General features: G+C 42.8%; 1 protein-coding gene across 2 annotated transcripts in view; it reads right to left on the reverse strand.

Moving 5' to 3' along the window:
• The window catches only part of ocrl (OCRL inositol polyphosphate-5-phosphatase), a 71,963-nt gene that overhangs the window by 41,514 nt on the left and 12,833 nt on the right, over positions 1–17,616 (reverse strand). Inside the window, exons 5-11 of one of the 2 annotated variants that reach the window (XM_084332456.1) lie at positions 8,061–8,273; positions 6,193–6,457; positions 5,722–5,892; positions 5,352–5,453; positions 4,180–4,294; positions 3,650–3,766; positions 1,963–2,144 (exon numbers count right to left, since the gene is read on the reverse strand). In XM_084332456.1, coding sequence (XP_084188582.1) covers positions 1,963–2,144; positions 3,650–3,766; positions 4,180–4,294; positions 5,352–5,453; positions 5,722–5,892; positions 6,193–6,457; positions 8,061–8,273 — 1,165 coding nt within the window. Of the gene's footprint in view, positions 1–1,962; positions 2,145–3,649; positions 3,767–4,179; positions 4,295–5,351; positions 5,454–5,721; positions 5,893–6,192; positions 6,461–8,060; positions 8,274–17,616 lie in introns of both variants that reach the window. The other variant, XM_084332455.1, reaches the window with a different exon arrangement.

The raw sequence follows: 17,616 nt of genomic DNA on the forward strand, positions 1-17,616 counted from the left end.
CCATCTGGTGGCCGATCGGCAGATCGAAACCGGATGTCAACCTTTGAACCGGCAGGACTCACTCCATATGGGGTCCGGGCACTCGCTAATGTTAGAGAGACTCTGTCTTCACACAGTGAACATCGATCGGTGGAAATAACTCGAAAAAACAACATGATTTGGACGTATATACTATTATACAACCTGGAAATAGATCGGGCATTTCAACATCCCATAATTGAAAACTGTCTACTCCACGCTGATCGCCCAACGGCCCGAGGAGACTGGGGTGAGTTTTAGCGTGTAGTATTACCGTGTTCGATATAAACTGCTATGATGAACATATGACCCACATTAGATGAATGGTATAACGTTGCCCACGGAATTATAAACGCCCCCTCGCCCATCCGGTCAACATCAGATGACGTGTAGTAAATTCTAGAAGTACGTCCAGTTGACATTTTTGATCTCGCACAGATTCCTACCAAACTGTATTTGATCATCAATATAATGCATTTGGGGCTATAAATCACGATCTGGAGGAAGCTGCAGAAAGAGATGAAAACATACTTATACTTTAGACCATATTTTAGTATGAATATGTGAATGAAAAAGTTTAACGTTGCTACACCATGAACAATACATATAGGACATTGAATGGGCCATAGTAATGGCAATCTAGCAATAGAATTTAAAAGGTTATAGCCCTGCAAAGAAGGGGAACTTCTCCATGTTAAATAGAGCTGGCAAGGGATGGTATATCATGAATTTAACCATGGCAATCAAAGTGTTAATAAAAAATAAATAAATAAAATATTTTATATAATTTATTTTTTATTTTTATAAAATATATATATTATATAATTAGACTTGTACTTGTAGTTGTATTATCTGCGAGACAACGCCACCACGCAACAAGTCAAAATGCTCGCTATCTCCACTGTCTGTGTGTATACTCTGCTTTGATCAAATCACATTCGGCTCTGCAGATTTACCCTAGGCTCTGCAGATATACCCTACTCCCTCAGCTATCCCCGTTTGTGACTGCAATGCAAGCCGGGGCTCGAATACGCATCGAATGAGTGTTATAATACATTGATATCAGGAGCCATCTGTAGCTACTGCTAGCCGGAAATATAACGTTAAGACAACGCCTCAGTGAACTATTTAGTTGAATGGGACATTTCGTTTTGAACAGTGAGCTAAGCTAACGTGAGCTAACAGAGGTATAATACACTAGTACTAGACTATTGCTGGAGCATTTGTTGATATCAGGAGCTATCAGTAGCTAGCCGGCTAGATACCGTTCGGTTAGACAATGCCTCATCATGTATTAAACTAAAAGTGAATAGTTGACTGGGTCATTTTGTAACGGTAGCTAACGTTAGCTCATGGAGGTCCTGTCCCACTAGACTAGACTAGACCCGTGTTTACATGCGTGCGGGAGGGGCTGGAGGAGGAGCAGACGCGCAGCACTGTGTGCAGCTCCCGGTGTCTGAGAAAGAACTCAGCGAGTGAGATCGGTTTTGACGATCGGCGAAAATAAAGCATTATCACCGATCACCGATCGCATATTTATACTGATTATCGGCCGATAGCGATCGGTGGCCGATCGATCGGGGCATCCCTAAATCTAACCTAAAACCTACATCCTGGGAAAGAGGTCTATGATCCAGAGAGTGCAGTCAGTCATTTGTGCAGTGGGCACATAAAAGAAAACAATCATTACTCAAAATAATCCAAGAAGAGATGCTGACTGCTCACTCGTGGCGGGGAAAGTATACGAGTATGCACTCTCGCACATAAAGACAACAAATTGGAATGACGAGCAAGAACACCGCAAAACAAAATCAATTACCTACTAACGCATGAAAACTCTCAAACGCAATTGGACAAGACAAATGCAGTTAAACAAATGTCAAAACAGACGTTGGAAATCAATCGGGGCAGACTGTCCCTGCTGCGGGAGACTGGAGAACTCACTCGTGCTTGACGATGCTTAGAGGGGGGTAGTCTAGCAGGTGAAAGGTCATGCGAGCGCATATGTCCTTATAGTCCTGGTTGCGCCGCTCAAAGTCCTCCACGTGTGCCGCCAGGTGCGAGTTGACGAAGCAGAAGCTGGTGTTGTGGAAGACAAACCTCACCGCCACACCTCCTTTGTTTCCCTGCAAGAACACAACACATCAGGCTCTATCGGCCCTCTCCCACAGCGCAGTACCAGCTCAACACCACTCTACTCGCCTTTTTGGGTTTTCCATCGGGCAAAAGTTTGAGGATAGTACCTGGTACTTTTTTTTGTATCGGGTTCCAAGTGAGCCGAGATGATACCAAAGGGTGATGTGAAAACACAGCAGACCGTCGATTGGTCGGAGTCGATTGGTCGTTGTACTTAAAAGGTGAAGTATTTGTAATGCTTGCTATTTGGTGAAAAAACTGCTACTCTGGCCAGACTCGCTACACAATGATGGCCTAATGGGCGAACATTAAATACTTAACCTGCAAAAATATATACCGGTATATATTTATTTTTTATCCTCTTTTTCTCCGCCTGATTTTCTATTTTTCTCCCCATCCCAATTTAGTCGTTATGCCAATTCCCCCCCTCCCCTACCTGGTTGTTGTGCGCATGTTCCTCCTACTGGTCGGTACAAGGGAACCCTGAAGTCTACCACACGCTTCCTCCGACACATGTGGAGACAGCCAGTGGCTCTTTTTTCACCTGGCAGTGAGGACTCTCATTGGTGAAGCGTAACACGTGGGAGGTCACGCTGCCTTCACCATTTCTTGCCTTTCGCTGAGCAGGCGCCCAGACCTGACGTGTAGGCGTCGCTGTCCACAACACCAGATTACCACCCTCGACTTCCCTCCCGCTAACTCAGCCAAACGAGTTAGTACGACAATCGGCCTAAGCCGCAGGCAATGCTGACTCCGGGAGTCAAGACCGCAGCATCTTGCATTGGTGACGAGCGCAATCTCCGCTACGCCATCCGACCGCCAACCTGCAAACATAAGACTGTTCTGAAAGTACAATATTGATGTAACTAAGGGAAATAGATTTTTAAATGCATGTACTGTATATCAACGACAATATGACATTAATATGGTGTTAAACAGGTGCCAGAGAGCGGTGTGTGTAGGACAGAAGTAGTCGGGCAACCAATGAAATTAGTTTGGGCTGTGGCAGTTGAAGGGGGTACTATCTGTAGTGGAAAACAAAGTACCTGGTACCAAGAGTAGAGTCGAGTTGAGTCGAGTCTGTACCATGTAGTGGAAAAGCACCGTATGAATTTGATAGTCCGATATTCTCTAATTTACATGCATGCAGGTATGTAATATCTAAGGCTAAGACCACTTATCGATTTATTGATAACTGTGTGAAATCGATAAGTGGCGACACACAAGTAGCGATTTCTTTTGCATGTGTACAAAAAAAAGTGTAAAAAAAAAGAAAATGTAATACGTTTTTCTTAAAAAATAATAAAGAATTATTTAACATTAGTTTGTGTGTGTCGTGGGCCAACTACAGCATCGCAAAAACTACAGTGAGTGCACGTGACACACACGAACTAACGTTAAATAATTAGTTTTTTCTTTATTAAAAAAATAATAATCATTTACACGTGCAAAATAAAAAACGATATTTATCGATCATTTTGAGGTTGAACCGTACCATCTTCCCCATGATGCCAGTTCCCACGTGCTCAGCAGCAACATCTCTGAGGTGACTCTTGTGCAGCTTGTTGACAAACACCACCAACATCATGCCGACCAATCGGATGATCCGGACCTAACGGCACAAAAGACATTCATAACCACATTATAACCACATTACATGCTCTGCATGCCTAAGTGCTGATAAAATCTCTCTCTCTCTCTCTCTCTCTCTCTATCTCTCTCTCTCTATCTCTCTCTCTCTATCTCTCTCTCTCTCTCCCTCTCTCTCTCTCCCTCTCTCCCTCTCTCTCTCCCTCTCTCTCTCTCTCTCTCTCTCTCTCTCCCTCTCTCTCTCTCTCCCTCTCTCTCTCCCTCTCTCTCTCCCTCTCTCTCTCCCTCTCTCCCTCCCTCTCCCTCTCTCTCTCCCTCTCTCTCTCCCTCTCTCTCTCCCTCTCCCTCCCTCCCTCTCCCTCCCTCCCTCTCCCTCTCCCTCCCTCCCCCTCTCTCTCTCTCTCTCCCCCTCTCCCTCTCTCTCTCTCTCCTCACCCGCTTGTACTTGGCTTTTGGGTGCAGGCTTCCCTCCACAGCTTCCACCCACAGCTGCTCCTTGGAAGAATCCAGATAGAAAAAGGCCTCAGTGCTCAGGTCCAGCTCTTGAAATCTACAGAGTCACATCACAACCAAGTCAATATACTGGGTTAATTTACATTTTTAAAACATTGTTTGATATATATAACGTTACAGTGCAAATGTTAAAAGAGAATTAGGTCTAAAGCTTCCATATTTATCTGGGTAGTACCGTAATTTTCGGACTATAAGCAGCGCCTTTTTTCCCATTTTTCGACCCTGCGGCTTATATAACGGTGCGGCTAATCTATGGATTTTTACAGCTACACAGCACAGTACATGTTCTGTAGCTACTATTGCACTAAATGGTAACACTTGAATACGTTATGCAAATATGCAACTTGTTTGTTGAAATGTTAATAAATAGGAGCTTCCTCAAACAGCCATCTCTTTCCTGACAATCCCCTCTGTGCATGAACCCTTACATATGGTAATTGAACATTAAAACACTTGCTGCTTATAGTCCAGTGCGGCTTATATATGTACACATCATTCAATTTAGCTGCTGCGGCTTATATTCAGGTGCGGCTTATAGTGCGAAAATTACGGTAAGTGTTTATTTGGCCAGAAGAACAATATAAAACATTAGAATACATACAAATCAACATTACTACAATACAAACAAGAATTTCTTGTGTTTTCCAAAATATATTGATATCTTGTGAGAGGGTCCCCAACAGCTCCTCATAATTTCATTCCATGTACATTTTGATGTTAAATTCCACCACCAGCTCAACAAATTCAACTTAATGAGATATTGATTAGCTGAACCAAATTAGCTGATTAACAAATCCATAAACATGGAATGAAACTACATGGAATGGCTGGGGCACCTCGAAGAGTCGTTTAGGAGCCGACCCTGTGTTCTTCTAGCCCTCTATCAGTCTCAAGATACCAATAACCGTTTGGCTAACACAAGAAATTCCTGTTTCTTTTTATTGTATTAACATTGATTTGTAAGTCATTATATTTCTAATGTTATATAGTGTTTTTCTTTCCGAGCAAATAAACAACTTAAATACTGTAGCTTTAAACCTAATTTTCTCAGGTGGCCTATTAAAATGAAAAAGGTATGAAACCATGCTACTGACCCCAGCGCGTATACATCAGGGGGTTCTGGGTCGCAGCACAGCCAGGGTTCCAAGCTGCTGTCTGGAGACTGGCCGTTCACATTCCACGTTCCTGTGAAGAACCTAAAACAAGCGCACTCGTCAGGACTTGGCTCATGCTTGTGAATTAATAGCTGGAGTGGTTGGCTCGGTGTTTCATACGCCAGATATTTTGGACGTTGGACACGGAAACCTGTCGACTCTAAAATAAAGCCGTCACATAAGAAAAGATATTTCAAACTTGCAACACGAAAATGAATGACATGGCGGGAACAGCTATCTAGGATAGACCCGTACTACTGAACTCCAGAGCCTGTGAACACAAACATTCGGAAAGAGCTGCGCTCCTCACCTGAAGTTCTGGATGTCCACGTACTCCTTCTCCTTCTTGCCCAGGCGGTGTTTGATGAGGTATTCCCTCTGACCCGCCTGGCTCGAGAGCATGGCTTGTCTCATGGTGTTGGTGGTGGGGCTGTCGCTCCACGACGGCGGCCTGTCTATGCGGTCAAATCCAAACCGGACACTGCAGGGTTAACAAATATATATAGATTGCGTTGGTTATCGTGCAAATACACTACTTGACATACAGTACTCAAACTTGGTTTTGAGTCCAAGGCTGTAGTTCATCATCACCACAATCCTCCTCATATTTGACAACCTCATTTAACTAATCGATATTCAAGCTAGGTTTGCATAAGAAACGGAGTGAAGAACATCCTGAGATGTTGCATGAAAAAGCGGGGAAATCCTCTAGAAACCCGATTAGGATTAGCTGTTGCGATTACATCGGGATGGAAACTCTATGATGGAAGTTGGTACCTACTCTTGTTTGGCAGGCGTGATGAAGGAGCAGTCTCTACCCTGCAGGGCAGCCACTCTGTCTTTAGGGACCGGTGCAGGGGGCAGAGCGGCAGAGGGGTTGTAGGAGGCTTTCCGGGGTGGGAGGGGGGGGATGGGGGGAGGCGGAGCTTCCCTGGAGGCCACTATCCGATTCTGCTGGTTCTTTTTCTCCTCCACCCTGAGAGAGTGGTTGAAGTTGTCCTCGAAGCCAAAGTCCGACGCTAGTGACTGGCCCAGGTCTCGTCTGTCTGCTGAACGGTAAACGATTGAGGAATCAAGCATTAAGAGCCCACCTGGCATCAATCGTTACAAGATCAAGCAAGCTGATCAAACTAAACATCCCAAGCATCCCAAGGCCGAAACTCCTTTCACTTTGTAGCAGCTTATAACTGGAACGCTTTTCAAGACACCCTTAAACTTACAACTCTTACTTAACTGATTCCCTTCAAGAATAAACTTAACACGCTCTTAGTTGATCCCTCCTGCTCTTGCTGATACCCCAGTTTCACACTTGCATACACCCTCTCACACACAACATACAAGCACTCATTCATCTTCATACTCGCACCTAGACACACGCATCCGTTTGCATACACATGTGCACCAGGCTGTCCCCGACTAAGGATTTGGATAGTCGGCTTTGATTGGATGAAATTTGCTGATAGTCGACTGGTAGTCAACTACCCCGCTGAATGCAAAAAAATAAAGTATATAAATTTTTATTTATTATTATAATTTTTTTATCATTCCATTTGGGCTGTGGGGGTGCTTAATGTCTGAAGGAGTCGACTGAAGGCGTCTTGTCCTCTGCAAAAGCATGCAATTGGTCCACTGATGGATACATCTTGATTTTTGTCTATTCTTTTTTTTTGTGTCAACTTTTTCTCCCCATTTTCTATTTTTCTCCCATCCCAATTTCGTATTATCCAATTCTACCCTCCCCTGTCTCGAACGTTGATAGACCATGCCTCCCACTGATCAGCTGCAATGTGGACCAAGCTTTGCATCACGTGTCCCCTCCGGTACACGTGGAGGCAGCTGTCGCATCTTTTCACCTGTACAGCGCGATCTCTCAGTGTCGAGGAGTAACGCGTGGGAGGCTCACGCTGCCCCCGATGCTTCCTGATTCTGCTGTACAGGCGCACCAACCAACCTGTAGGAGTCGCTGTCCACAACGTCCGATGCCCACCCACCGGCTTTCCCACCCCCTAATACTGCCAATTGTATTAGTATGAACGACCAGCCAAGCCGGAAGCAACGCCGAGAGCTGGGCTCAAACCCAGCATATCCTGCGTTAGTGGCGAGCGCCTTGCCCACTGCGCCACTTAGCCGCCCTATTTTTGTCTATTCTAGGGTGTTCATTAGATGGGTGAAATCCTCTTTCAGTGCCTCTGTGCCCATTTTCTTAGGCAGTTAGTCTTGCTGGTATACGCGTCATTAGCGTTAGCCACGCTTCTAGGCTTCTTTGCTTTTGGAAAGAATGATAAAAAAATACGAATATTATTTTTTTTTGCATTCGACTAAGACGTTGGCAGTCGACTACGGCTCCTTTCGATCGATTAGTCGACTATTCAACTAATCGGGGTCAGCCCTAGCGCGCACAAACACACACACACTTTCACCCACCCCCCCCTACTCCTCCCCCGTTTATTTCTTTTTGTACATAGTTGTACATGTGTGTACATGTGTTTATTTATATGATTCTTAACTCTTTTTTTTTTATTGTATTCCTGTTGGGGCCTTTTGGACCAGATCAACATTGCAAATAAGAAACCTGTTCTTAATGTTTTATCTGGCTAAATAAAGGAAAGAAGAAGAAGTTCATTATGACAATACTGCATATCCATGTACCTGTCCCTGTCTGGTTGGCTGCCATGCTGTTGTTGAGGGTGGGAGGCAGGGAGTTGACGGATGCGGGTGGGTTGGTGGAGGTGGGTATGTTGGCTCCAGAGACCACAGAGTTGGCAATCTTGTTCCCTCTATGTGGTGGGACGGGGAGAGGCCCCGTATGGGGAGTGGGCGCATGCGGCTCCATTGCTCGGGGGACTGTAATCTGAGAATCAACTGAGAGAGAGTGGAAGGCAACACTCTTGTCAAAAGGCAGCACACAGCCATTTAATGCAAAGCAGTTTTTCACATATAGGTGCATTTCATTGAGTGGTCCTGAACCACAAAATAAAGTATGGTGCAGCTTGGTTTTCAGGCTGGCCCAAGATAAAAAATCAATACAATAATAAAGCTGCTGTTCCTAGAAGACTTCACCCTTTTTTTCTTTTTGCGTGACTTCCCGTTCCGTTTCTATTGACCTATCTCAATGCAAATACCAAGATAAGGCTTAGGCAACACCCAGAATAACAGTGCCATTAAGCAAGCCGGAACTTCATAGACAGCAGCTAACTAACGAGTAGCTCGCTGACGTCAAGAGGGAGTGTGCGTGAGTGAGTATATATTTCTAATACACTCATGTGACCTCATTACTACACAATTCGATGATCATTAACGAGTGTGTCAAAGAGTAGGTCAAAGGGTGGAGGTATACGTGAAACTGGTGGACTTTTTACAATACAGTCATCAACAATGTGTATACATATCAGAAAATCATACTTGTACTTTTTTTTGTGAATCTAAATCTGGCAGCAAGATTTTGGGATAAGAATGCAATTAAAATATACTCTTTTGAATGAAAAAGCACCATGTCAATTATATTACAAACAAGGACATAGACATAGTGTCATACATGCGATGCAATGCAGTCTTTAAAAAGGTAGAATCTGTAATGCAGTCAAACAGCGACATCTAGGCAAGAGAGCTCCGCTTGGTATTGCACTTTGTTTACAAAATTATTCTACCTTTAACTAAGTACCTTTAAGTCTACTGTAAAGGTGTTGTTGGAGCCAAAATGCCCTTCTGTTTATTTAGTTTTTAACTCACGGTGCAGAGGTGTGGCATTATTAGTCACCATGGCAACCACCACAGGGGGTGGTTACCCATATATACTGATCAGTGGGTGACGAGCCCCAGGTGCGCAAGGGGAATAGCCAAACAGTTTTTGACCGTGTCTTGTCGTGTTCGTGTTGATGTGCCGTATAGGTCTGCGTTCAGTGTTATTAGTTAAAGAGTATTTTGTATTATATTATTTGGAGGAAAAAAGGTCAATAAAAGGATTGGCATATCGAAAATGATACGAGCACTCTGGACATTGAATTCTTCAAGCACGCGTCTAACTCAAGCCAGCCCACTTGCCCCTCGCAGTAGGCTTATAGGTAATGGCTCTACATTAGTCAAAAACGAAGGCTCTTCGTTTGAAATGGACAATTGCCTTTGTTATTTATTGGAAGATGAGGATAATCGCGCTGGGCGCTCAAGATTCATTCAACAGCTGATCAGCGAGACAGCGCGCTCTGCGCTCATGATTCAACAGCTGATCAGCGAGACAGTGTTTTGATTTCTGAGGCCGCTGAAAGACATTAGTGACAACTGTTTGGTTCACCGTTTCGCTTGGAATTGCGCGGAACGTGGACAATCTGGACCAGATTGTCCACTGCACCGTCAGGACGAGCGGACGGATCGGGAGCTGCCCAGCATCGCCAGGACGAGCGGACGGATCGGGAGCTGCCCAGCATCGTCAGGACGAGCGGACGGACCAGGGAGCTGTCCTGCAAACAAGCAGTTTATTGAATAGCGCTCAGACAAGGAGCGCTGTTTGAAGTTGAATAGCGCTCGGACAAGGAGCGCTGTTTGAAGACTTTTCGAAGTTCAAAGAATAAAGTCAAACGGCCCCGACAGCGCTGCGCAACGAACAGGTATGTAGCGCGCTACCAGGTATAGCTTATGGCCATATAAAAAACAAATGTGTGCACACAGGGTCAATTGAGAAAAATATAAAAAGGGAAATTCCAATGCATTGGTGGTTTTATGGTTGCGCAACCCGTTCGTGTGTATGTGTGTTTAAGGTTTGGTTAAAACGTTTAACCATGTGATGATTAACTGTGGGTTTTGTTTATTGTGGTTTAACCAAAGGTACCGCTTCATACTGAATCTGTTGGTCTTATATTGCTGATATGGATTCTGATAAAGGTGTTCAGAATCCAGCAGAGTCTAGCGTTATGCAGGTTGAACAGCCCGCCACGGCTGAAACGCATTGTAAAGAACCTTCATTGGTTGAAAGGACTGCAAAACAGTCACAGCCCACACCCACAGTGGCTAAAACACAGTCCGAGGTGGACACAGGTCAAATCACACACAATGTTGATACCGAAGCACAACAGGTCACAAAACGCAAGAGCAAATTAACACCAAAAGCCCTATTGGATAAAATTGACACATTACATAAATTACATAAATCTAAATTTAACAAGGCTTCTAACTTGCAAAAAACGATTTTGAGGTTAATGCAAAGTGGATGCAAACAGGAGGTGCAATGCGCATTTATGCAATATCTCCACATATGCAAGGAAGCAGCAGCAAACCAGGAGGCTCTGTTGCCAATAGTACCTCCAGAGGAAAGGGGAAAACATGACATTTGGTTCAAGGCCAAAATGATCAATGTCAATGACTTTATTGATCACATGAATGCATGGACAAAAATTACCAAAACTGTGGAAAGTGTTAATGAGGATGAGGAGGACGTGCAAAATCTAATTAATCCAAATGACAGCATTTCTAATGTGGAAAGTGTTAATAAGGATGAGGACGTGCAAAATCGAATTAATCCAAATGACAGCATTTCTAATGTGGGAAGTAAAAAATCTGCTCACAAAGGTCACACAAGGTCTGGTACCAGCAGGTCCAGCAGATCTTCTACCTCAGCAGCTCGCTTACAGGCCGAGGCAGATAGAGCTTCACTTGTGATTCGCGCTGCAGCGTTAAAGGATAAACACGCTCTGGAGGAGCAGGAACAAATGCTGAAAAAGGATAAACACGCTCTGGAGGAGCATAAACACGCTCTGGAAGAGCAGGAACAGATCCTGAAAAAGAAAAAGGAAACGATGGAGCTTGATGCACAATTGGCAGCTACCAACGCAAGACTAGCAGTATTACAATCCCCCAGTCACCAAGCTCTTTCACTCACACAGCCAGATGGAATAGACTCATACTACAGGAAAGGAACAAGGTTAAAGGAACCCTCAGTCACTCTCAATCCTCATGCAAAAGAATATACATCACTACCACAGCAACAGTCTATGCAACCACCAGAACCGCAGCAACCATCTGCACAGCAATCATATGTGCAACAACCATCACTATGGAAACCACAAGCTATGCAACAGCAACAAGCACCACCCTGGCAAATACAACAGCCTATGCACTTGATGCAGCCAACACCCATTCAACAGCCCCCATTTTGGCAAAAACAACAATCTATGCTGTTACAGCCAACTCTCATTCAAACACAACCGCCATCTTTACAAAGACAACATGTGTCTTGGGATGGAGCACAGGACAATACAACTCACGTGGACCCTCCTGTGCAGCTAACGACCCCAACTGTAATTTCACCTCAAAGCAATGAAACCTCAGTTGTATGCAACCTATTAAAAAGACAAAATGAGATAACAGCAATGCTAGTAGAGCAGCAAACCACTCACTTACTGCCACCAAGAGAGATTCCATATTTTGATGGGGATCCTCTGCAGTACAGAACCTTTGTCAGAGCCTTTGTTCATTGTGTGGAGAAGAACACGAGAAACAGAGGTGATTGTTTGTACTTCTTGGAGAAGTACACCAGGGGTCAGCCTAAAGAGCTTGTGCGTAGCTGTCAACACATGGCTCCAGACAGAGGCTATGATATGGCAAAGTACCTACTTGAACAACACTTTGGAGATGAATATAAAATCACAGCAGCTTACATGGAGAAGATGCTCAACTGGCCGCTAGTGAAGGCTGAAGACATAAAATCTCTTAAAGCCTATGCTCTTTTCCTTCGAGAGTGCTGTAATGCTATGGAGAATGTGCAGTACATGAGGGAACTCGATATGCCAGCGAACATGAAAGTATTGATTTCAAAGCTTCCATACAAGCTCAGAGAGAATTGGAGAGTCTCTGTATGTTCGATAATGGAAAAACACCATCGCAGACCACAATTCATGAATATTGTCACATTCATTGAGCACCAGGTAAAGATTGTCTCAGACCCAGTCTTCGGAGACATTCAAAATACACCACCAAGTACAGGAAGTAGACCTATGAACATGAACAGAATGAAGTCACAAATCAAACCCAAATTCACAGGAGACAGTTTTGCAACCACAGTTACTATCAAAACCCCTGCAAAGCAAAGAAATGCATGTGCTCACAACACCAACACTTGTGTATGTTGCTCTAAAAACCACACTCTGGATCAATGTCCTCAGATGGAGGAGAAGACACACAGGGACAAGATTACTTTTATAAAGGCAAAAAGGAATCTGTTTTGGCTGCCTTCGCATTGGACATCTTAGCAGGAATTGCGAGAAGCGCTTGACTTGCAAGGTGTGCAGCCAAAACCATCCCAGTGTTCTTCATATAAAATCAGAAGGAGAGAGCAAGCAACACAAACCAGCCAAAGAAACCTTCGGTGAGTAACGCACAGATCTCTTTGCAGACATGTGGACAAACAGGGGCCGGAAGCAGCAATGGGGCTCTGTCAATCTTGCCTGTACAGGTGAAGTCCAGCAAGGGAGACAACATCATTACAACATATGCATTTTTAGATCCAGGCAGCACTGACACATTTTGTTCAGAAACCCTAATGAGAAGGCTGAACCTTACAGGAAGGAAAACACAAATCAGCTTACATACCATGGGCCCAAAGGCATCTGTGTCCAGCTACATGCTGACAGACTTGGAGATCTCCAGCCTCACTGGGAAACAGTTCTATGACCTGCCCAAGGTCTACACCCAGAAGAGGATGCCCGTAACCACAAGTAACATCATTAGCAAAGAGGAGTTGGCTAAGTGGCCATACTTAGATGGGGTTGTCCTTCCTCGGATTCAAGCTGATGTGGAGTTATTGATAGGTACCAATGCCTCCAAAATGCTTGAACCCTGGGAAGTTGTGAACAGTCGTGGCAATGGGCCATATGCCATTAAGACCCTATTGGGGTGAGTCATTAATGGTCCCCTTTCAGGCTACAGTGAGCAGCGGAGTGAGAGTGTCTACCCCGCTGCTATTGTTAATAGGATCTCTATAACTAATCTGGAGGACCATGATTTTAATGAAAGGTCATGCAAACTTCAAGACGGACATTACACCTTGGAGCTTCCCTTTAAAAAGGAAAGAAGTGTCTCTGCCAAACAATCAGTTTGTTGCTAGGCAACGCATCCTTGGACTGAAAAGGAGGTTTGGGAGAGATGAGAAGTTCCACCGAGACAGGATTTCTGCCATCCAAAGAACATCTGATGTCAAGCAAGGGAGGTACATTCATACCACTCAGAACCCTGCTGACAAAGCTTCAAGGGGAGTTAAGGTGGATGAATTGCTGACCAACAGAAGGTGGATTGAAGGCCCTGAGTTTCTTTGGAAACCAGAGGAGGAAGAGTGGCCAGATGGTATCTTGGAGTACAACAATTTCTGCTGATGACCCTGAGGTCAAAAAGGATCTCAACATCAATGCAGTTATTGTCGATGCACCAAGTGCCACACACCAACTGATCACCTACTTTTCTGACTGGAAAAGGTTGAAGAGGTCAGTTGCTTGGATCTTGAAACTACGAAAGACTCTATTGGAGATGAGTCATAAAAGAAACTAACTGAGTCATGAAGATGCAGACAAAGTGGAACAGGAAACACTGGCTGAGAGAATACTTACCTTTGCTACAGGAGCGGCAGAGGTGGAGTAAGGAGAGACAAAGTCTTGTCCCTGGAGACATTGTATTGATCGCAGACGCTACAGCTCCATGTGGTTCCTGGTTACTTGGAAGAGTCCTGGAGACCTATCCCGACAGGAAAGGACTGGTGCGTTCTGCACGAGTGTAGACCAGTAACTAAAGTTTGCTTGCTTCAAGAAGCTGCAATTTAATAGACCAGTAACTACACGTTGCTTGCTTCAAGTAGCTGCAATTTAAAGCTTCTAATTCAGAGAATTGTTTTTTGAGTTCTTTTGTATGAATTTATTGGCTCCATTACGTAAATATTATTTTGAATTGTTCCTGGCCTCCTGCCATTCTCAATTAGGGGCCGGTGTGTTGGGGCCAAAATGCCCTTCTGTTTATTTAGTTTTATTTTAACTCACGGTGCAGAGGTGTGGCATTATTAGTCACCATGGCAACCACCACAGGGGGTGGTTACCCATATATACTGATCAGTGGGTGACGAGCCCCAGGTGCGCAAGGGGAATAGCCAAACAGTTTTTGACCGTGTCTTGTCGTGTTCGTGTTGATGTGCCGTATAGGTTGGAGTTCAGTGTTATTAGTTAGAGTATTTTGTATTATATTATTTGGAGGAAAAAAGGTCAATAAAAGGATTGGCATATCGAAAATGATACGAGCACTCTGGACATTGAATTCTTCAAGCACGAGTCTAACTCAAGCCAGCCCACTTGCCCAGGGTTCGAATTATCACCTGAGAGCTATGGGGGCCCCCTGAATCTTTTTTTTTACTATTTTTTTTCCTGGAATTGTGGCTGTTTTCGAAGTCATATTTAGAGGAATATCTCATTAGGATTAGTCTAATACTAAGTAATAATGACATCACACAACATTCTAATCATTAGACCAGGGGTGTCAAACTCATTTTCACAGAGGGCCACATCAGCATTATGGTTGCCCTCAAAGGGCCAAAGACCGTATTAATGTTAATGTAATGTAAAATAAATGTAGCTACTCATTTACATATTGTTAAACATGTTGTTTCTGTATTTATTACTTATTCAAGTTATACATATTGCATATGCATTTGCATAGATGTAAAAATATATGTTAGCTTATGTTATTTTAACAAATAATTTTAGTTTATCAGAACCCCATATTACTCCATCAATCAATGATCAAACCATTCAAGTAAATAACAAAGAAGAATATCATCAAATACAAGCTATGACATTAAGTTTGTTCAAAACCTTTTTGTCACAGTCAAGAAGGGCAGAACTAACAACTGAGCTGCAAAGAACACGTGGGACAGATGTAGCAGATGTTACAAAAACAAATGGCTGCACACAACCTTGCAGAGGCCACTAATGGAAGATAGTTTAATTAACTTTAATTAACAGATTGCAGAATGGGTACAGTACAGTACAGCTCAATACACACAATTGTTAAGGGAATGCAGACCAGAGAAAGACTTTCGACTTGTTTACTTCAGGGTCCCCCATTTTCAATTCATCATAACATATATGACACACACGACATACAGATAGACAGTACAGATACATTTATGACATACCAGATTTGCAAATACAGTACTGTTTGTGATACAAAAAGAGTCCAGAAATGAGAGAAGAGAAGAAGTACCCAGAGACAGATCTACAGTATTGGTACAGTATATTATCCTGTAAAACAATAAAGTCGTGATGACAAAAGTTGGCTATAAGAGAATAGTCTACACACTAGATCAATATGTCTGCAGATGTGCTATACAAGCTCATAAGATAAGAGTGTAATACCTTATTAGGTAGCAGTCTATTCAAAGGTTAAAACAAGGTTTCCCCCAGTAGATTAGGCTTATATTAAGCTACTCTCCCAATCTAATTTATATTATCACAAGAAATAAGAATTCTAGATCCAAAATTTAGTCAGTTGTTGTCTACAGCGGTGACTTCTCTTTCTTTCTGCCCTCCTCAGTTCCTCTCTACAGGGGTGTCAAACTCATTTTCACAGAGCAGCGGTGACTTCTCTTTCTTTCTACCCTCCTCAGTTCCTCTCTACAGGGGTGTCAAACTCATTTTCACAGAGGGCCACATCAGCATTATGGTTGCCCTCAAAGGGCCAAAGACCGTATTAATGTTAATGTAATGTAAAATAAATGTAGCTACTCATTTACATATTGTTAAACATGTTGTTTCTGTATTTATTACTTATTCAAGTTATACATATTGCATATGCATTTGCATAGATGTAGAAATATATGTTAGCTTATGTTATTTTAACAAATAATTTTAGTTTATCAGAACCCCATATTACTCCATCAATCAATGATCAAACCATTCAAGTAAATAACAAAGAAGAATATCATCAAATACAAGCTATGACATTAAGTTTGTTCAAAACCTTTTTGTCACAGTCAAGAAGGGCAGAACTAACAACTGAGCTGCAAAGAACACGTGGGACAGATGTAGCAGATGTTACAAAAACAAATGGCTGCACACAACCTTGCAGAGGCCACTAATGGAAGATAGTTTAATTAACTTTAATTAACAGATTGCAGAATGGGTACAGTACAGTACAGCTCAATACACACAATTGTTAAGGGAATGCAGACCAGAGAAAGACTTTCGACTTGTTTACTTCAGGGTCCCCCATTTTCAATTCATCATAACATATATGACACACACGACATACAGATAGACAGTACAGATACATTTATGACATACCAGATTTGCAAATACAGTACTGTTTGTGATACAAAAAGAGTCCAGAAATGAGAGAAGAGAAGAAGTACCCAGAGACAGATCTACAGTATTGGTACAGTATATTATCCTGTAAAACAATAAAGTCGTGATGACAAAAGTTGGCTATAAGAGAATAGTCTACACACTAGATCAATATGTCTGCAGATGTGCTATACAAGCTCATAAGATAAGAGTGTAATACCTTATTAGGTAGCAGTCTATTCAAAGGTTAAAACAAGGTTTCCCCCAGTAGATTAGGCTTATATTAAGCTACTCTCCCAATCTAATTTATATTATCACAAGAAATAAGAATTCTAGATCCAAAATTTAGTCAGTTGTTGTCTACAGCGGTGACTTCTCTTTCTTTCTGCCCTCCTCAGTTCCTCTCTACAGGGGTGTCAAACTCATTTTCACAGAGCAGCGGTGACTTCTCTTTCTTTCTACCCTCCTCAGTTCCTCTCTACAGGGGTGTCAAACTCATTTTCACAGAGGGCCACATCAGCATTATGGTTGCCCTCAAAGGGCCAAAGACCGTATTAATGTTAATGTAATGTAAAATAAATGTAGCTACTCATTTACATATTGTTAAACATGTTGTTTCTGTATTTATTACTTATTCAAGTTATACATATTGCATATGCATTTGCATAGATGTAGAAATATATGTTAGCTTATGTTATTTTAACAAATAATTTTAGTTTATCAGAACCCCATATTACTCCATCAATCAATGATCAAACCATTCAAGTAAATAACAAAGAAGAATATCATCAAATACAAGCTATGACATTAAGTTTGTTCAAAACCTTTTTGTCACAGTCAAGAAGGGCAGAACTAACAACTGAGCTGCAAAGAACACGTGGGACAGATGTAGCAGATGT

The sequence above is a fragment of the Notolepis coatsorum genome (assembly GCF_963971535.1).
Source record: "Notolepis coatsorum genome assembly, chromosome: 16".
NCBI classification, from domain to species: Eukaryota; Metazoa; Chordata; class Actinopteri; order Aulopiformes; family Paralepididae; genus Notolepis; species Notolepis coatsorum.